A 20,988-nucleotide genomic window follows, 5' to 3' on the forward strand; every position below is an offset into this window, starting at 1 on the left:
GCTGATGTGAAGCCTTTCCAGTCTCCTTCCTGCAGTCGGAGCAAAGCTTCCCATCAAGAGAAGGTGCTGCTGCCTTGGCAGGGTGTGGGCATTACATTGCAATTGTTCTTAATTCCATGTGTGCAATCTTAGAGGCTTGTATGTACATATATGTGTGTGTGTGTATATATGTGTATACATATATATCTCTTAAAGAAAGATGACATTTTCCAACAGGGCGTATCAGGAGTCAGAGCTTTTTAAAAAAATCACTCTCCATCTGCCACTGAGGAGGAAACTTTGGGAGCTCGTGGTGGCACTAAGTGGCTCAATGGCCTGCGATAGTCTTGATAGAGTAAGAGATCTGGTTTTAAAAGTCCTTCATTTACACCTCTACAGATTCATTCCTTCTGCCCTGTGTGTGTGCTCAGTAACGTAGGTGGACTTTGGCATCTGTTTTCCATACATTTGACTGACATCTCAGTAGGGGGTGCTGACTGTGTGATAAATGCAGTTTTATGCAGTGCTGGGGGTATTCGTGGCTATAACTGGGACTCTTGCCATTTACAGCTGTAGACATTTACTCCAGACACACTACTCCTAAATGAGACCTCAACACACTGCATTTAATACATTCAAGCCATGAAAATCATAGCAGACTAACCTCATAACTGTGCACCATTGACGAGAAGCCTTGGCAAACTCGTTGCCTACTATAATGAGGTTCATGGTTGCAGGTTGCCAGCTCCGTGCTTTTCCTGCAGCCTGGGGTGGTTGGCTGTGGGGACGCTCTTGCTGCAGTGTCTATCTCCTTCAAGAGCCTGTTTGCTTTGTTCTCACCCAACCAAACACTAATTTACCTAGTTTACCTCATGGGTGTGATCATCCGGCCTTCATCCAAGGAAGACATTGCATTTTCCTTCCCTCAAATCCCCTCTGCTGAGGGATCCAGGAGGACAGTGAACATCCTGGCAGTGTGAGACACAAATCTCTATAATTACATGTAGCACTTTTCTCAGTGCCCTTTGAAAAGTTTCTAGAGCTTCCCAGAACCAGAGCCTTTCACAGACTGCCACGCTTCTCCTTCCCACTGCTCCCAGGGACTCACTAACAAGTCGGTGCTTAGAAGCACAGTGCTCTGTAGCCTACAGCTGGCAGAGCCCATCCGTGAGCTGTGCCGGAATTTGGCTTCCTGCTTGCATGACTGATTTTTCTGCGAGGTAAATTTTGTTTTCCCCCGAAGAACTCTGATGTTTCCCTTCCGTGCAGGCTTTCTAAATTAGACACGGATGCAGGGAGTGTAATTACTGTGTGATGTCTGCCACTGAGGCTGGGAGCCTTTTTTTTTTTTTTTTTTGGTAAACATTTGTCAAATTAAATGTTGCGTTGGCTTCTGCTGGTTTTTGTGATCCTCTTTGTGGTCAAATCCCTGAATACTTGAGCTAATGCATTTGCTGGCAGGAATGCCTTCAGGAAGAGCTGAAGTGAGAGATCACTTGCAGGAAGGAAACGTATCAATATGTGTGAAGATTTTCATGAGAAACCAGGGACTGAAGTGTGCTTCATCCAATCTGCGACCAATAGCACCGCCATCTAATGCTGGTGTCCTGTCCAAACAGAGTGGAAAAAATCAGGATATATACTGAATCTTCACCACAAAGGGGCTCTTTAGGTGAGGTGTGCTTTGAGGAAGTCACAGAATTGCAGAGGTTGGAAGGGACCTCAAGAGATCAAGTCCAACCCTGCTGCTGAAGAAGGTTCCCTACAGTAGGCTGCCCAGGTTGCCTATTGTAAATAGGTGAGACCTACTTGAAATGAACCCACTGGGGGAATTGTCTTTGCCTCGGTGTGATGTGGCTACAGCCACTCTTCCATTGCTGGCGGTAGCTGTGTTACACTACTTTGGTTCCCATATACCTCTTCTGTATGCAAAAAAGCCGTGTCCCAGGATGGAGAATTGGATTCGGGATCCAGTTAATAGCATCACAATGGATGCTTTCCCAGTCTGACTTATGGTAAATGAGAGCTGTCGCCACTGCATGAGTTTTTTGAGCCTGTCTCTCCTGATGTGCCATTAATACATCAGTTGCCCAGAGCATGAAGCTGACTGCTTTCTCTATGGCAGTGAACTGTTCCATGTCTGTCCTTTTCTCTTCCCCATACTCATTAATTGAGGGGCAAGAAGTGTTGTGGGTGGAGCAAGTGCATTATGCCAAGAGTTTAATGAGTTTGTTGGCTTTTGTTTCATAGTGCAGAGGAATTGATTTAGAGAAGATATGAGTGGGAACAGTGTGCCTGGTGGCTGTAGTGCTTTTGCATGGGAGATTCTGTCTCTTTCATCTTTCAGGGGAAGTTAGTCCTGCAGTTGGCCAGCTAAGTATACAGCAGGGAACGCAGATGATTTCTCTTTACACTTCGATGATCTCAAAATCTACTCATTCCTCTGCAACCACCTGATCTGCTCCAACTGGGATTAGCTAAAGAAAAACTGTTCTTTATTAAGTATTTGATAAAGGAATGTGGTTGCCTCTGGATGGATGGTGAATTGGCATGTGTGGGTATGTCTGCTACTTGTACTGAAAAGTGACGTGAGGTGCTTATGATAGCTGCAGTATCAGAAGCATTTGCTCAGCTGTGTTTCAGAGAAGCATCTTTCTTCCACTCAGTGGACACTTCAGGCTGTATCTGTTGCTGTCTCAACTCTTCCCTTACCTGCAGTTGTTAATGTTACAGAGTGTTTGCTTTTTTAAGTCCATTACGTACACGGATTGAAGTAAAGAGGGGATTTAGGATGACTGATGTCTGGGTTTGGCTGGGATGGACACAGAATATGGGTCCCTGTCATCCTGCTAAAGGCTTCTGCAGGATACCCTCATTCATGGTTTTTGTCTCAGCCACAGGCTTTTCCTCAGTTCCCCTTCAGATCACAATGGCAGTGATTTCCCTGTTCCCAACCCATGGCACCAGACCAGGAGATGAGTGGTACTGGTGGGAAGCCTGACAGGAGGAGTGTTCCTGCAGAACTGCTGTGCCAGCTCGCATGCAGTGCGTATGCTGTGTACAGAGCCCTCTGTTCTGCTCCTATGGGTTTAATTTGCTACATTATTGTAATGATGGGGAAGTTGAGTTGAGGAGGTTTAGAATGAGATCTAATTCTCTACCTAGACTCATTTAAAGCCTCTGTACCTCCTAGACCCTTACATTGAAGCTGGGGGATGTCTGTTGTAGCCCTGAGACTTCCAGGCTGCAGCAAAGACAGTCCCCTGTGGCTTTCATTTGCTCCTATGAGAGTTTTCATTACTTTGCCATACTGTTCCCCACCGCTGCAATGCAGCTGAGCAGTGCTGGGCTCTAGAGGAACCCCTATCCCTCCCTTCCACCCGCTGGGTGGGCAAAAGCAATGGGAGGAAGTGGCTTTCTCCAGCCTGGAGGCAGAAGGCTCCTTTCTGAACCTGAATGATCAGCTTCAAAGTTATTTCTGCGGTTTAAAATTCATGACGTGTTGTGCTCTTCTTTTTCAAACACGAAGATGCCGGATTTCTCAGTCGTGCACCAAAGTAGCCTGGCCAGTGTTGGTTTTTCCTGTTCTAAAGTTTGATTTTACTTGTAAAGAAATATGAAATGACAACATGTATTATGCACAGAATATATATATTATATATATAAATTACAGTATGGGAGAGCAGTGAGGGTGTGAGCAGAGGTGTAGATGTGGAGAGACATCTCAGACCACCAGAAGAGACAGTGATGAGAGGATGCAGCTGGGAGCTCATCTGAACTGCCCCTCCTTTATCTCCCCACATCAGGTATTCTTCTGAACATTTGCCAGCAGTCACCTGGGATTGGATTCAAATGCTTCCCCTGTCTTCAAGAGGGGCTTAGGATCAAACCAGGAAGCTGGAGAGCCTCAATCTCCTCTATGAGCAGACTGTCCTCTCTGCCTTCCAGTTTGACACTTATTAGAGGGCTTCCTATGCAGGAGAAAAAAGAATGGCTCAATAGCAATCCATGTTAGGGAACTGATTTAAAAAAATAAAATAAAAAAATCACCTCAGCATTTGGAAAGAAAGGATTTTTGAATGTGAAGTCTGTCAGGCAAATAATTAGCAATGATTAGCAGCAAATGATTTGATTCTCTCTTACTACTGGGTGGTGCGGAAGCAGGATGTGATTCAGATGCCTTTTGCCAGCTGTCAGCTCTCACCTGCAGAGAATAACATGGATGACAAACCAGGACAGCAGTGGAACAACAGGAGCAGCAGGGCTCTTGCTGGTCCCACAGGATGCTTTCTTCCAGCATCCCCAGCCCCATCTGCAGTCCCACCTGATGCTGAAAGCCCATGTGTTCTCCTGGAGGTGATGGAGCTCGTTAACATAACTGATGCTGGAGGAAGGCAATGCCAGCCCCTGCAGCATGCGGTCCTGCTGCCATCAGAAGGGCTCCGGGTGGCTCCTGTCAGTGGGGTTGAGGCTGGGAAATGGCCCTGGAGATGGGAGCAGGGCACGGTCAGGTCCTGATTGTCCGTGGGGAACCTGGCTCCATCCGTGCAGTGTGTCTGCAGGTCTTCTGAGCCTCTGCAGGGTGACAAGAGGGTCCCACCTGGTGCTATCCTCTGGAGTCCTGCCCCTCAATTCAGGTCACCTCACATAAATTGGGATATTTAGTCTTGAGAGCAATCAATAAGGAAGACCTTTAAATTGCTGTAATGCGGGTGGACTCTGAAGTCTAGGATGCTTGAATCCACCCCTCTCCCTGCAGTTGGAGGAAAAGGGACAGAGAGAGATGCAAAACACAGAGATTGTTCTACTTGGGCACGTAGAGACCAGAATTCCTGAGTGTGCATCGTGCCTGAGTGCTTTGGATGGCTGCTGCTTCTGGAAGTAAATGCGATACCAAGCCACTAAATTCTTTCAAATCTCTCTTCAGTATGACCTCAGTGCTGGCACTGGGATGTCTGCGTTTTGTTTCTCCCACCTCTGTCTGCTTTTTCACTCTCCTTTTTGCAGCACAGGAGCCACTGCTATCGCTGTCAATCGGATTAAAAGAAAATGCAGTCCCACTGGAGACTTATGGTCATTGAGGGGAAAACAAAATAGAAAAAAAAAGAGAGAACAAAAACCTGGAATAAATTGGGGTCTCATCTCCTGGGAGATGAGAGGACAGCACCGAGAGCCCTCTGCAGAGTGGGTGCTGTTTGGGTTGCTCCCACCCTCAGTGCTGCCCCAGTCCTCTCCTTGTACTCTGCATGGGTCTCATTCCTTGCTCTGTCTCAGGTGGAAAGAAACCAAAGGTGCTGACTTCATAAGGGGGAAAAGAGTCCTTTAGGGAGAAACTCTGATCTACCAAACTCTTCTGAAAAGGCCCGTGGTGAATGCCAAGGTAACATTTCCATAAAACTTGACATTCCAGGATGACTCCTAGTTAAAACATTGCTGACGATGGTACTCCGTTCCTCCAGGGAAGGATTCAGATTCCTTTATGGCCTGATTGATATCATCTTCCTTTTCTGCACATCTGCCTACTTAATCTGTTCTCGTCGTAGTAGCACCACAAGCCAAAGCATTTCTGTTTCTAGATGCCAAGCCTTGCAATGGTCATTTGTTCCTCCTCAGGCTTCAGGAGGAACAGGACCTGGATGCTTTCCTCATCCCACAGTCCTGGGGTCAGGCTGTCCCTGCTGGCAACAAGGACTTCACCTCCTGTACCTCCCGCCCAATGCTGCTGCTGGCTGCGTGGGCTCAATGCAGCAGCTGTGGGAAGGTTGTCCTTAAAGCCATTTCAGAGATGTGGCTCACTGGGAACGGTTTTGAAGGTCGCTCTTCGTGTATACGCAGCACAAGGAAATATTTCTTTCTTTCGTGGGCTTTGCTGAAATAGCCTTGGTGTTATTTCATGGGCTGTAAAATTAGAGGTTGATCTGCAGCAATGTCTGAGTTGTTAGAATGTATGTCCGTAACTCTGAATGGGCTTCCACATCTTAAGCATGGGGTAGATCTTTCTGTTAGACTCTCGAGGCCATCTCATGCCATTAAATGTGATGATTTGATGGGAAGAGTAAGGCACCGGGAATTAGGGAAACAACTGAACGTGTGTGAGGCTGCAAAGCCAGCAGCACTTGGAGAATGTACTGAGCATTTCTGCTTGAACTCCAGCCCTGGGGAGCAGGAGGATGAGAGGAGCTGGGTGTATAATTGGACAGACAGCTTTCCTTGTTTTCAGAGTGCTTGGAGGGGAAATGAGAATCTTCATAGAAATGCATGCTATGAAATAAAGCACACGTGGCTGTGCTCCCTGCCATGCAAGGAGAGCAGGCACCCCATCAGCCCTGCCAGCTGGTAATGTGCCATTACCCGAGGAGCTTCAGATACAACATCGTTATCTAATAATTAAGTTAAAAGTGCTTATTTTAAGTCTTTCCCACCCATGTACACCTGCTGTTTCTCTGTAATAGCTTCTTTAATTTCTGATGTACCGAATGCCACGGGGATGTCACTGAAATCACGAGTAGTCGAGGGAGGAAATAAAGGACCTGTTCCCTCTCTGTGCTGTCTCCTGTTTTCCCTGCCTCTTTGCATAGGTGGGCAGCATTCATTCAGCAGGAATGAGCAGGGCTCTGGGAGATGTACCCATGTGCTGCAGAACACAGGCAAGGAGTGGAGGCAGCGGGAAGGCTCAGTCCTATGGGGGCTGATCCAAAGCCTATTGAGATCAGTGGGATGCTTGGCACCATCTGCGGTGGCCTTTAAATTGGTCCCACATTTATTATACTTCAAATAACAGTGATTTACTGTAGTTTCTGGTGCATTGAGCTATGGAGCTATATCAAGCTCTTCTATTGTGGCTGGGTACAATTTCCTGTAGGATAACCACATACCGTACAGTGCCGATTATACTGATTTTCTGTTGCTGTCAGGTACTTACTAATGGCATTCAGGCTCTGCTAGTTACAGAGGATGCATGCTGTTCTTGCTGGATTGGACTTCAGAACAAGCCAAGTTTTCTGTGTTATCTCCAAACTTAGGAATCAAATGGAAGGATCTGACATGATGCTATGGTTGCGCTGTTCTCCTTTAGGTCTAACTTCTACAGAAGGGCAAGTCCATCCTGGGATGGAGAACAGACAAGTGGTGCACCTATAGCATGGGCTGTAGGAAGGCTGGGTTAGGGCCTCACCCTTGTGTTAATGGACCAAACTTCTGGGCTGTGTTGGATCTGGGCAATATTCACATCTGCTTGCATGTTCCTGCAATGGCAGGGATAGTAAAGGGCTTGTAAATGATGCTTTCTCCACCCTTTCACATGCAGACCCTTGCCCTTGTTCCCTGCTTGCTCTGTGCAATGTGTTAAGCTGGGTTTGCCAGTTACAATAGCACGCTGGATACGTTGCTCTTGTTGAGTTTTTTTTTCACTGTAACAGATGCAGAAATCATAAAAGTTCACTGTAATTCAGTTTAGCTTCCTGTGACAGAAATGGTGAAGGACAAATTTTCCTTCCTGTGGGGGTTTTAGGCGCTGTTGTTTCAAAGCTCATCTATTCCCCTGGCTTTGCTGGGCTGGTTTGGCACCTTGCAGCAGGAGATGCTTCAAGGCAGTGGGGGTGATGCTAAGCAGCTGTGATACAGATCTCTATAGCTGTGAAAGTCTTAAAAAATTCCTTGGATGAAGAGCTCCTGGTTGTCTCTCTGTGACCCCTTACCCAAAGCCTGCACTTGCTTTTGCCAGGATGGAAAGATGACTGTTATCTTTGCTGCTGATCCACCAGGAATGTTAACAAAGCTGCCCAGGGCAGGCTGGAAGGAATGCTGTCCTTTGCTCGTTCTCCTGGCCATATGCACGCACTGAACTGCACACACTGCCTCTGTCATGCACAGAAGGATGATGCAGTAGCTCTTCCAAATGCTTTCACGTTGATACAGCCATGGGCATGTGCTCTCGACATGCACCCCCTGTCCTACATGGTTATTCTGCTGCACGTAGACAGTTCTCAGCTCCCCCACCTGTAGGCAGCGTGAGTCCCTTCCACCCTGTGCCATGCAGCCCCCAGGGGAGCTACACATTCATAAAGACATCCGAAAATAAATAAGTGGAGACAGAGATGCTCCGCAAGAGTGCCGCCTCGGGTGATGCCAGAACAATTTTGTTCTGCATCCCACGCCAAACCTCGGCCTGAAGAAACATCTGCCGTTTAACTCAGCTTGGGTGTATTTTTCTTTCATTAAAAAAGCGCCCTTATAAACATCCCTTCAGCCCTGGGGAGACATCCAAGGATAACTCGGCGTTGTCCTGCCTCTGTGCTGAGCAGTGCTCACATTTCAGCTTGGCTCCCAGGGGAAGGTTTCTCCTTAAGCTCCCCTCTTCCTGCAGTGAGGAAACGCTGGATCTCTCGGTGCTGCAGCTGCTTTGCACCACGCCAAGCTTTGGCACATCTCTCAGGTCTCCCTGCTTGGACCCCAATGTTAGTTATTCTCTCTCCCAACCAGTCTGGCAGATCCTCTCTCTTCTTAGCTCAGAAAGAAAGAAGGCATAGAATGGTGTGTTAGTTTATGCTAAAGAGAAGGTCCAAAGAGTATCCCATAAACTGTGCTGTTGTTTCTTATGTCAGCCTCAAGAGACTTCAGTAAGGAAAGCAAATATTATGGTCCTTGTTCAAGGTCCAGAGCTGAGATGGGAGCTCACCTACCTGCAGGACATGCAGAGGGACACCCCAGCACTGATAGAGCTGAGCAGTTTGAGGTGCATTCCCTTCTGGAGGAGTTTGCTAACCTCGAGGAGAGACATCCACAGCCATTTTCCACCCCTGTCTGGCAAACTCCACAATCCAGAGCTGAAGAAGCCCTTTGCTCCAAGCAAACCTTCTCACCCCACTGTCTCCCAGTAATGCAGGGAGGTTTGCTGTGGTCTGATGTTTCTAGGCTATAAAGTTTGCTGAACCATGGCACGTCTGGATCCTTGCAGGCTTGTACGGGGAAACTCTACGTAAGGCAGTTTCTCAGCATTTCAAAGCTGATCTTCAGGTGTAGCTTGTAGGCTTGAACTGGCTATGGGTGGTAGACCAGTGCTGGGTAGTGCTGTGCTCCTGAAGTTGAGAATTCAACTTGTGTCTCTTAAGAGAAACAACTATGTTTAACTAACATTTGGGTCATCTGGCAGCAGCCTGCTTTCCTTAGCTGAGATGTGCAGTGATAGCTAATCCAGTTGGGCAAGGTTTTCACATGGCACTGATGGATTTGCCTGACCAGCCAGAGAAGCCCTGAATATCCCAATGCAGCTCTTCCACCGCATCAGCAGATTTTCAGAGATATTGGTTCTTTCCACAGCAGGGCAGATAGGTAGCCTTATTATTGATTGGAAGAAAAAAGAAAGGACATTCAGTGCAATGAGGCATCTGTGCACAGTGCAATTCAGAGGCATCTGTGTGATCTATCTCTGGCAAGATCTCTGCTGCTGCAGGGCCACCTCCTGCCACTTTCTTGCTCAGGAGCAAGATGCTGTATGCTATCTCCATGTGAACATCTGACCCCACAACACCAGCTTTGTGCAGGATTAAAGCCCTTTAGCTACAGTCTCTCTGTAGTAAGCGCTTTTTGTTCTTAACATTAGCAGCAGAAATCCACTGCTTGTATCACAGCTGCTTTTGAAGACATTGGTCATCTTTGTGACCTCACTCTGCTGAGCATCTACATGTGCTTTTCAAGTGGCATACAGTGCCCTGGGGACTTTTCACCTTAAATATGTAAGACAGAGGAAGGTTGAAGGGAAGGAAGGGCAACTCAGAGATAAGAGCCTTAAACACAGAAATACAGAGCAATTGGTCTGGTTTTGCATGAGAATTCAGTGTTGGAGCCAGCTCAGCAAACATTCATTGAAGTTCAGCCAGGTGTCTTCAGTAAATCCCTATTGCTCCCTCCTGTTCTGCAGAATTTCCTGCTGTGGGGAAGGTAGAGGAACCACCTCCTGCCTCTAGGAATGATATTTTGTTGTTCAGCTGTGGAAATATAGGCTGAGCATTTCCTTTTCAACACCAAGGCTTGGAGGAGCTTTTCCCCCCACGACAAGTATCTAAAGCAGCTATCTGTGTCTCTCAGAATATCCAAGGTAATCCTCAGGCACTCCAAACCCATGCATTAAGGCCTAGGGATTTCTCTTTTCAAATAAGGGTTATAATGGTCTTGTGTTCCAGTTAGTATAGGAGAAAGGGAACTTTTAGGTCTGTGGTTGTTGAGCACATCATACATCTGTTAGAGTTTTCATCTTAGCTTTACCTTGCATGGCAGCTACACGGATGGGATGGGGCCATGGAGCCCTTAGCAAAGCCTCCCTGGGTGAGGGTAACCAGAAAGAGCAACAGCACTGAGGTCAGTGTGAACACTGCATGTCCAAAATCCTGTGGCTGGTCCTGCAGTGCCTTCATGCCTCTTCTTTCCTCTTAGAGGTTGTTTAGCGTCTAACTCTGTCCACTGATGGCATAAATGGAAGGTCCTCCCTTGCTATGGTGCAGAAGTGTGGCAGTATTAGGGGTTTTCTGTCGTAGGCTGGCACAACGACAGCTCTTTCTCAGACATATGTTTCAAAGGAAGGAAGAATTTTTAGACAGCAGACAGAGATTCAAGTCTTAGCTTCTTATAAAGATGTTTTCTTCTTTAATTAGCTGAACTAAATTGTAATCAGCCTGCCAACTAGCACTGATTAATGAGGGATTGCTAAATGGGAAACTGCTTTTTACTATTTTTGATCTATCAAAAAAAGCTGGGGACACAGTGATGTCTCAGCAAAGCCAGATGGCCAGAGCTGATGTACTGAAAACCAGCCATGGAGAAGGCTGGGACAGCACAGGGAGGTTGAGCACAGGGTGCTGAGAGGGAGGAAGAGTGCCATTTTCAGATGCTCCAAGGACAGGAATGCTTTGGAAATTCCATCTCATGGTGAATTTTGCACTGTCTGTGGTGTGACCCCCAGAGAGGTACTCCCCAGTGGGCAGCTGGGGCAGCTCCTTGCCCCTGCCCTGCTTGTCCTCAGTTGCTGAGATGTCTCCATCCCTCCTTCTGGAAACAGAATCCAAATTTCCCTCCAAAGATATCACACAGTACCAGTGACTCACTGACTCACATCGGTATTTTGGATGCAGCAGTTCTGTTTGTGTAATGCTAGCAGTTAATGAATTAATGGTGTTATACTCTCTTTTGAGCAATAAACCATAAACTAAACAAGTAATCAGGAGGAGGTTGGCTGCGTGCGTTTCCCTTAGCATCTCAAATAAATGCAAACATGGGAAAAGCTGGAGCCACACTGCTGCTGCCCACGTGTGCTCAGATTTGTGCAGCGGAGTCAGTAATTGAAAGCAATCAGCATTCCTTGCAAAAGGCAGCCTTGGTGTGGAGGGGTGGGGGGAGAGTTGCTGGTTTGGTTCCCAAAGCATGTAGGTGCCTACTGCCACTCTGCTGCAAGGTGACAGCAGGCTGGGAGGAAGTGTTGATCTGCGTGAGGGTAGGAAGGCCCTTCAGTGGGATCTGGATAGCTGGGCTGATGCCAATGGGGTGAGCATCAACAAGATCAAGTGCCGGGTCCTGCACTTTGGTCACAACAACCGCAGGCATAGCAGCAGGCTTGGGGCAGAGTGGTTGGAAAGCTGCATGGAGGAAAAGGATCTGGGGGAGTTGGTCAACACTTGGCTGACCATGAGCCAGCAGTGTGCCCAGGTGGCCAAGAAGGCCAACGGCATCCTGGCTTGTATCAGCAGTAGTGCAGCCAGCAGAGCAGGAGGTGATCGTCCCTCCATATGGGCACTGGTGAGGCTGCACCTTGAGCTCTGTGCTCAGCTTTGGGCACCTCTGTCATGGAAGCAGCTGCTTTCACTGATTCTGTACATATTTGCTGTTACAGCATTATTTTGTCACCTTTCTAGACAGCTTTAAGCTAGTTACAGCCGCTACTTGTCATGTAATTAAATCTAATGACAGTTAAAATGCTGAATGCTGGAGTGTTTTGCTCCTTGAAACCAAATTTATGATATTTGTACTTTCTCTTGTGGCAAAAGCATGAGCTCTGCTGGCAGACAGATGGCTTTCCAGATGATAAACATTTGGGAAGACTGGATTTAGCAGCGAGCCTTCAGCTTGCATATAAATCTCTCTGACTTCTGTGACTGCTGGACTCCCTGATCTCTAACGGTGGTTATGGTGATGAGGAATTTGTTCCTGGGAAGGTTGAATAAATCCAAGCTGAGCTTACTCTTAACATGGTTATTGCACCTACTGCATTGAGCCAACTGCTGCATCTTGGGGGCAAAGCTGCATGGGGAAGTTGGCTGGTGAGTGTCACCCACTGGGTGATGGGCTGTCCTGCAGCATTTTGGGCTCCTTGAAGCACGGGCTGCAGGAAGTGAAGCAGCTTTGGTGATACCATGTGACAGCCTGATGTGCTGCAGGATCACAAGGTGTGAGAAATGGACGGAAATGTCTGTTTTAAGAAAGAAGTGGCTGGGCTGGGCTGAACCATTTGTGCTCGGGGTGTCTTTCAGCACAGCTGATGTGTTTGCTTCTTGCATTGCTGCTGAGCACATAACTGCTGCCCTATTCCAGCTCCAGCATCTCTTTCCTGAGCAAGAAAAGTTAGCAAAGGGTCTATCATTGGGCATAAAAATATCACTTTCCTCATATGAGTTTCTTTGTTAATATCAGCAGTGGATTTATCTGCTGCTTCCCATTCATGCAACCACGTCTGATTTTTTTCCTGCATCGTTTGCCTCTCAGTTTTCCTGCACTGGGAAGCCTGGAATCAGCAACAAATCCGCTTTTGCTCTGCCTCTCCTTTTGGATCCCGCTTGCAGTTATACATTATTATCAATTATTGCAGAGTAATCTGCTGTTGTGCTCTCACCTCAATTATTCTGATCCCGTCACATTTTTAATATGCCTAAATCAGTACTGTTGAGTGCAAATTAGGAGCACTGGGGTGCAAGCAGTGTTTGGATGGGTGGATGAGTGGCAGTGGGCATGGCTGCCCATGGGGGCTGTGTGGGAATACAGTGGTTTGGACAAAACGAAGAGGTGTTTCAAAATTAAATGTAAGCAAACGGGAGCGAAAACCTCAACCTGAAGTGAGAAATTGTGCTGCTTTGCCTCCTAAAGGCTGAAAGGAGACAATTCAGTACGCACACGTCATCCCTTTCTGGTGAAGGCAGCGCCCAGCTGAGAGCTGCTCTGGGCCCAGCTGCAGCTCCTGCCTGTTTCAGCCACCAGAGTGGGTACTGACCTTTCACAGCACTGCAAGCACTGCCCTACGGATGCACTGCCACGGCCTGCTCACAGCTGAATCTTCCTGCATTTCTAAATGCACCCTGGCTTAAACCAGCAACAAAAAAAAAAGAGAGAATTTTGACTTTTGGTGGCTGCAGTTCAGCCGGTGACATCCAGCTTGGGGCATGGAGTAGTGCTGTTGGGTTGGAGGTGGGAGACATCAGGACGTCAGGTTCCACCCAGTGAAGAAGCAGAAGAGAGCAGACAGGGTGCAGGTGTAAGGGGTCAGCAGGCCACGTGTGCACACACATCATTTCAAATTGCTACGATTAGTTTCTATAAAGACCAGGTGAAGATTAGCTCTTGGTGCTGCAATGGGTAATAGTCCTCTGCAAGGAGAAATAATTATTTTATGGCTATCATTAACCAAGCAATTTATCTGCCTCTTGCAGGAGGCAGTTCCTCCTTTGGACTCCACGTACTGCACCTGTTCAACCTCTTATAGTCAGAGGTCATTTGGTTTTAGGGACAGGACTGATGTTTGGTGCCTGGGTGTTGCTGGTGCATCACATCAGCAGGGGATGCTTGTGATTTGTCAGAGCATTGCCTTTACCTGCAAACTTGGACTGCTATTCCTTATTGTTGCCTGCACCGAATGGTGATGGATGTGTTTGAAGGAGGAACAGAATAAAATGAAAAGAACAGCCCGGGGTGGAAACTGAAAGGCTTGAATGAAACATCTCATCTTTCAAAGGGGAGCCAATGTCGATGGGAACGTCACCTGCAACCGTTCCCTGACTTGTGGGTGTCTTCCTTTCTCTTGCTTTTGTGGTGCTGGTTTGGCAAGTCAGACCCAGCTGAGGGCACGGCTCAGGCCTTGAATGAGTGCTGGGGATGGGTGTCCTGGGGGGAGGCTGTGTCCCAGGGCACAGCAGGACCTCCAATGGGGGCTCTGCTCCTGCTGCTTTTAGGGTGCTGGCTGGGATATGGAGCAACTGCAGACTTGCACTTGCAAACGTCTCCTGTGGGATGCTTTGGTTGTGGTGGGCTTGGAGAAGTCAATCAGAGCAGTCCTGCTGGGGGCAAGGGGTTGGCTGATTGATTCTGGTGACAGATCTGCTCCTGTAGCTTTTGGTAACTCCTCTGCATCACTGTCGTGGGTGTGTAAAGGTGGGTGAGTTGAGATCTGCAAAGCATCCTCTATTTCTCACTCTTTGATTTTAGAAAAGATGCACTCTGCTTCCTAGGACTGAACTCATGGGAGCTTTGCCTAAACTTAAGTTAAAGACTAAATTCAATTCCCGTACAAGTAAAAGCAGTTTGTTGCACACTGGAGGATGGCAGTGCAGTTCTGAGTTTGCTCCTGAGCATTAATCTGCATCTAATCCCATAGTTTTGTTAGAGTTGTGCATTGCATTGTTTTGTCCTTGCTAATAAGGTAATGGTTAATGTAGGAGAGCAGTGCTGTGTGGGTGCTGGCAGCATCCCAGGGAGAGGTGCCCTTAGACTCACTGGAGAAGCACCAAACATCACAGAGGGAATATTTGTACTAATGATGTTTTGTCACCACTGAAAGCTAAAGCGTTCTTGGTGTAGGCAGGACTGCATTCACATCTTGTAGCAGTAAATCAAAACCATCTCCTGTGAACAGAGCAAGTGATCTTGGCAATGGGGAACTTGCACTTTTATAATCGAGGTTATGAGAGACTTCTGTCCACTGCAGCTCACAGCCCCCACCTCTCCCTCTGTCCTTCCTCTTCAGACCCAGTGACAGAGCTCTGGTCCCTCAGTATTGCAGTTTGTTAGGGGGTGCCCTGAGAAAAACAAAAGCAGAGGCTCCTGATCCCTGGAGGAGGGAAGAAGGCAGATATACAGGGAAAGGAAGAGTTTGTCTGGAGCAGATGATGCTTCCCCCCATGGGTGCTTGTGTTTGGGGTCAGCGCGTTAGGGGATGCTGAGTGTCCCCTGACTGTCACTGTCACGGGCAGCTTGTCTTGCTAACAGTGTGCTGCTGCTGTGCTACAGCCATGAGTGGAGGACTGAGCCCAGTGCATGTGTGAGAGAGCAGAATAAACAGGACTGTGAGCAAAACCAGGACAAACAGCCCTGGACATTCCTCATCCAAACTGCCCAGTTGCACCCCAATTATACTGGATTGCATGTCACAAGTCTCAGCTGCTTTGTATTTATTTCATCGTTTTCAGCTCTCATACAAGTACCAATCTAGCATCACTGCTTTAAAAAGAACAAACTACAGCCATTCATGAGATAACGTAATTCCAAACTCTGTGAGACAGCTGATACTATTAAAAAACTTGGCCCTATCTCAGGTTTTCATTACTGATGGCTACTTGAGGAGACACACGCTATAAAATATAAAGATGAAAAGCGAAAGACCGTTTAGAGATGTTCAGCTGAACGTTGCTAGCATCAAATCAGCGGCACTGGAGGAAACGAAAACAGAATATGGCACAGCCTCTGGACTAAAAGTGTGCACATTATGGAGCTGCTGAGGCTTTGCCTTTACAACGTACACTTTAAATCAAAGCAACATTGAAGTCAATATCGATTGTTCGTGGAGATGCTTTTTACCTTCAGGCACTGCTGTTTCCCAAAGGAGCGTGAGCAAGAACGTACGTCTCTGTGCAGTGCTGGCTGCTTGTGGACATGGATCTCCCTGAAATCCTCTGAAATCGATTCCTCCTTTGGAAGTACCCACTGCTGCTGCTGAGGGTCCGCTGCCTGTTCTTCAGGTACTCCCGGTAGTTTTTGGTGAGCAGGGTGTAGAGGAAGGGGTTGATACAGCTGTTGCTGTAGGTCAGGCAGGTTGTCAGATAATTAATGTTCTTCATCACCTTGGGGGATAACGTGAAGGATTCATAATACTGGAAGAGGAGCTGCCATATCCAGAAGGGCAAGAAGCAAGCCCAGAACACCAGCACTATGGTGAAGATCAAATAGAGCACCTTTTGATTCGGCAGCCGCTTGGTCTGCTTGAAGGATGCTGTTTGTGACACCCAGTAGATCTTTGCTAATCGGATGTAGAGGTAGCCAATGATCACCCCCGGGCCCACGATGCTGGTACCAAAAAGGATGGTGAGATAGACTTTGTAGGACAGCTTGCTCCAGGTGGGTAGGCAGATGCTTTTGTTGTCCCTTTGCACCAGCTGGATCATGATGAGCATCGGGAGAGTGAGCAGCAGTGACACCAGCCAGATGACAACAGCGATGGCCTTTCGGTAGCTCTTGGACCTCTTCACCGTGTCCAGGGGCTTCAGCACAGCAAAGTAGCGTTCCGTGCTCATGACTGTGAGGGTGAAGATGCTGGCGTGCATAGTGAGGAAGTCCAGGCTGAACAGGATGCGACAGCCAACGTCCCCAAAGTACCACTTCTGGATGAAGTAAGTCCCAACAATGAAAGGGATGGTGAGAAGGTAGAGCAGGTCTGCCAGCGCGAGGTTAATGATGTAAATGTACATGGAGGCAGATGACCGCAAGTAATGGCACATCACCAGCAAGGTGTAGACATTGCCTGTCACCCCAATCACACACATCAGGGACAGGATTGTCCCAATGGTGCAGATGGCAATCATGTCCTCCATGGAGCCGGCGGCTGGCGCACCGTCCCAGGTGGCATTGGCAGAGGCATTGGGTCTGATTTGGAACAGGCTGCTCTCATTTGTGTCCGTCACCATGGAGGGGGTTGCAGAGAAGTGGCTCTCCAGCTCGTCAGTCAGGGACATCCTCCTGGCCTTGTGATGCCTGAGGGTCTGCTCATGCCATGGGTTTTTGAGGAGCTCTTCTTTCTGTCTTGAGAAATGCCACTGCAGGGAGATGGCGAACCGTTTCTTAGCGGGGTCTCACGCAAGGAAGGTCTGCATTCTCCACTAGAAGAAAGACATCAGAAATCAGCATATTAGAAATCTGCCAGAGCAACTCAGGCTACCATTCAGAAGTTACCTGTCCCCGAGCCTTTACTGTCTGCGTGTACCAAAAGTTCCCTGCACTGAGGCCACTCCTTGAGGCTCATGCCATTGCTACAGGAACACAGCTTTGAGGAATGGCATTTCGTAGTGTGCATGGAGAGGAGACCAAAGAGACCGTGTGCACCTTTGGAACCATTTGTTGCAATCCTTACAGTTAGTTTGGGGTTGGGGAAGAAACCATCCCTGCCTTCACAGTGGCATTTTACAGACTCGTCAACACAACTGCTGATAAGCTCTGAGCATGAAGGAGTCCAAGGCCCAAAAGAGGGAAGGCAAACTTTGTATTTACCATTTGCAGCTTGATTGGTGTCTATTTCATATAATAAACTCAAAGTCTGGTATTTCTGCAGGGCTTTCACAGGACAGCTCTTCTTGAATGAGGAGCTTCTGCTCTATTGTGACCCGCAGTTTCAAACTGTCAGGCGATAGAGAAGAAAGGCATTTTCCATCTGCAGTGCAAGTTGTAGGTTGCACTGTGAGTTGTATAGGTGTGTAAGTACAGTTCTTTTCACGCGTCTGCAAGTGTGAGCCCACAGGTGTCTGTGTGCCCATGCACAGAGCCCTATTTCGGACAGTCCTGTCTGTGGATGGGCCTCAACAGCCCCATGCAGTGCAGTGAGAGACTGCTCCAGGAAGGCAGACACCCTTTAAACGTGGGAGCATTCGGCTAGCTTAAGGCCAGCGCTGTTCAAAGCATGGCTGTGTTGCTTTGAGTTCGTATCAGCTCCAGGTGTAGGCAAAGGGAGATCAAAGCTGCTTGAGAAAAGCACCAGAAGTACCTGAAATGGCAGGATTTTAAGTCATATGAGAAATCTGCACCAACCTAAAGGTCACTGCACACAGAAACATTTGTGCTGCGTATTTTACACAGCTCAGGTTGTCTGTTTGTTTGGAAATAGCTGCAAGAGGAGCTGCTGGACTGCCTCGTCCTTGCAGGGCTCTGCAGGCAAAGCCATCCCTCTGCCTGTTCCCTGAGGCAGGCTGGGGTTTTTTTATCAGGGGAATTTGCAAACTTCTGCAGCTTTTCCGAGTGAGTGAGGTGTCCCTTTGCCTCCACACCTATTCCAACTCCTTTGCTCTTCATCCTGCTTGCTCCTTGGCAGCAGGATGGCAGCAGCATGCCCTCCTCCAGCTGCCCATGGCTCACAGACCCCTCCACCAGTGACCACTGTAACACTTGAGGATGGGCACTGTTCGTCCTCTTCGTGACTTGTATGGTTTTCTCCTCATCCCATTACTAGGCAATGGGTACTGTGGAGATGTCATGCAATAAGTCTACAGAAAGGAGGGCAGTCCAGCACAGAGAGATTTTTCTTCCTCCTTAACAGTTGGGATAGGGGCGCAAAAAAAGGGAAAACAACAGTACGTAGAGCCTATCTCCTGCCCACATCCCTTGGGTACAGATATCCACTGGGGAGAGATGAAGCATGGTCAGGCAGTGCACAGTTCTCCTTTGGGAAGCTGCTTCTCTGAGCTAGTCTCTGTCAGTTTCACCAGCATCCCAGCATTCTGAGACCCAGCAAACCCCAATCCTTCACAGTGCTGTGCTGTGCCATTCCCTCCTGCTTGGCTTCAGGTGTGCGCAGCCAGCTTGTCCGTGCACCAGCTGCCCCCTCATCGTCTGCTTCATCAGTGCTCATGCACAAGCTGTGCTGGCAGCAAAAGGAGGAGACACAGATGCTCAGGAGCTCTGCCATACGGTCACCAGCATGCTTGGTTGGAAGTGAAGGGCTCTGCATGGGATGCTCCAGCTGAACCCAGCACCAGTCACACGCAGCTCTTGGATGCGGTTGGATTCATTTTAGCTTGTTTTCAGGTGCACGTTTCCATGACCCAAGCACTGGCCTTTTGCAGCTGCCTTACTTTGTGCTCTGGGTACTTGTAGCAGGTTTGTCATCGTCTGCACAGGTCCCTGATGTGCCAGCTCCTGCTGGAGAGAGCTCCCGCACCGTGCCTGCTCGCTCTGCTCACCCTCTGAGCCTGCATTTCGCTTCATTCATAAAATCACTACAGCACTAATTCAGTTCAGACACTCCAGCTGGCTGCAGGCAGAGCCCACAGCTAGGCAAACCCTCACTCCTACAGGAGGAAAATTAAGCAAATTGGGGAAACCTTGCATCGCTTTCAAGTCGCTGTCATTGCTGCACTCGTACGTGCATGCATACACTCGCACACATGCAGACACACACAATAAAGAGCTCGTTATTCCAAGCAGCCATTCAAAGCACCTTACGGTCTAAGCAATTTTCTCAGCCATTCCTGCATTTTCTTCTATGTTATCAGCACACAGAGGCACCATGCACGTTCCAGTAGCTACACAGATAAAGGAATTCCTCCTGCTCAAACCTTGCTTTTAAATCCGGCAGATGAAATGTCCTACAAGAAACAGAACAGAAACGTGTCTAATAGTCTTAAAGCTGAAACTTAAAAAGAAAATTAAAAAAAATAAAATAAAAATGGAGAGAGAGAATCCTTCTTCACGGGCAGACAGCAACAGATCCCCGTGCTCTGTCGCATCTGGAAAGGCAGTGGCAGGAAGGGAGCGTGCTGCCTCGCCAAGTATGTTTGAAATCTGTGCGCTCTTAATACTCTCATTCTCCTCCCTTCACTCATGCCTGCTATTTCTGTTACTCGGTGACGTTAGGCATAGCGTGGCTTTGACTGCAGCCAGCAAAGAGCCCTTTTAAAGCAGCAGCATTGGGATAGCTGGGGCTTGCTGAGCTTGCTCCCCCCACCTGGGGGATGCGAGGTGTGGGTGCTGTTTGTCGCAGGGCTGGGGACGAAAAGAGTTGTTCTGCTCCTCCTCACGTTGTGCAGAAGGACACAGGCATCTAACCCTGTCTGAGCAAAGCCATTGTGCCTCTGCAGAGCAGCTGGGCTGGGGTGGGTTAAATTCCTGCAGGAGGGTCGGCTGCCCGCGGAAACAGCCGAGCTCCTCTGTTCAGAGATCAATTCCAAAACGAAGCCAAAGTTTATTTGGGTTGGACGGCATATTCACGGTGGTATCACGCACGACAGCACCTGAGACATGTCAGGCTGGCAATAACAAAATGCTGCCCAGGTGGTTTAAGGCTCCTTGCCTTTCTCCAGCGGTTCTCAAGGAAGGTAAAGACAGAGCAAGATCCACCAAGCACCTTAAAAACTGCAGTGCGAGGAAGGGGCTGGAGTTGTGGAATGCTGAAGCTAAGCTGGGGATTATTTTGCTGACAGCTGAATATCGGGTTGGTGGCCTGCATGCCACAGGGTTGCTCTTCCTCCTGGTTCCCTGATTTAGCCCCATGGACTGCAGGGAACTGCCTTCTGTATGAGACTGCCACCTCTCCCAGGATGGTTGCTGCTGGATGTGGCTGTGGGATGTGCCCACTGTGCCCGCTGTGCATTGGAAACTGAGAGCCATTTCCTCCTCTGACTCCCTTTCTGGGTACCGTATGCCTTTGTCCTCAACCTCTTACACTTTGTGATCTGGGCGCTTTCAGTGCATCTCGTGCCCAAGGTCTTGGCTTCCTGTAGCATAAACCTGATTTGGGAGAGTGCCCATGTGACAGTGGTGGCATCTGGGAAGGGTGCTGAGCCTCTCTGAAATCCAGGCCTTTACACCTCGTGAGGGCTTGGGTTCAGAGCAAATCCTTGTGGGGAGACTTGAGTTTGTGGTGAAAAGAGATTTCGCATTAGAGACTCTTACAAGGGCTGTCTGAGCCCTAAATCCTCACCCCAAACAGCCCAACGTAAGGGAGTTTTGCTCTGAAGGTTTGCTCTAACTTTGTACTTTGTAGCTCTCTCCTAGAAA

General features: G+C 48.3%; 1 protein-coding gene across 2 annotated transcripts; it reads right to left on the reverse strand.

The window, feature by feature from the left end:
- Nucleotides 1–15,386: 15,386 nt before the first annotated feature.
- Nucleotides 15,387–19,794, reverse strand: UTS2R (urotensin 2 receptor). 2 transcript variants are annotated; one of them, XM_004946094.5, is made up of 2 exons: nucleotides 19,548–19,794; nucleotides 15,387–17,102 (listed from the first exon to the last, which is right to left on the reverse strand). In XM_004946094.5, exon 2 carries the CDS (start codon nucleotides 16,956–16,958, stop codon nucleotides 15,810–15,812), a length of 1,149 nt encoding a protein of 382 aa, XP_004946151.2. In that variant the 5' UTR covers nucleotides 16,959–17,102; nucleotides 19,548–19,794; the 3' UTR covers nucleotides 15,387–15,809. The 2 variants fall into 2 exon arrangements, with proteins under 2 accessions (XP_004946151.2, XP_024997447.2); XM_025141679.3 differs by having other exon boundaries at nucleotides 19,430–19,794.
- Nucleotides 19,795–20,988: the final 1,194 nt, after the last annotated feature.

The sequence above is a fragment of the Gallus gallus genome, chromosome 18 (assembly GCF_016699485.2).
Source record: "Gallus gallus isolate bGalGal1 chromosome 18, bGalGal1.mat.broiler.GRCg7b, whole genome shotgun sequence".
Classification (NCBI taxonomy): domain Eukaryota; kingdom Metazoa; phylum Chordata; class Aves; order Galliformes; family Phasianidae; genus Gallus; species Gallus gallus.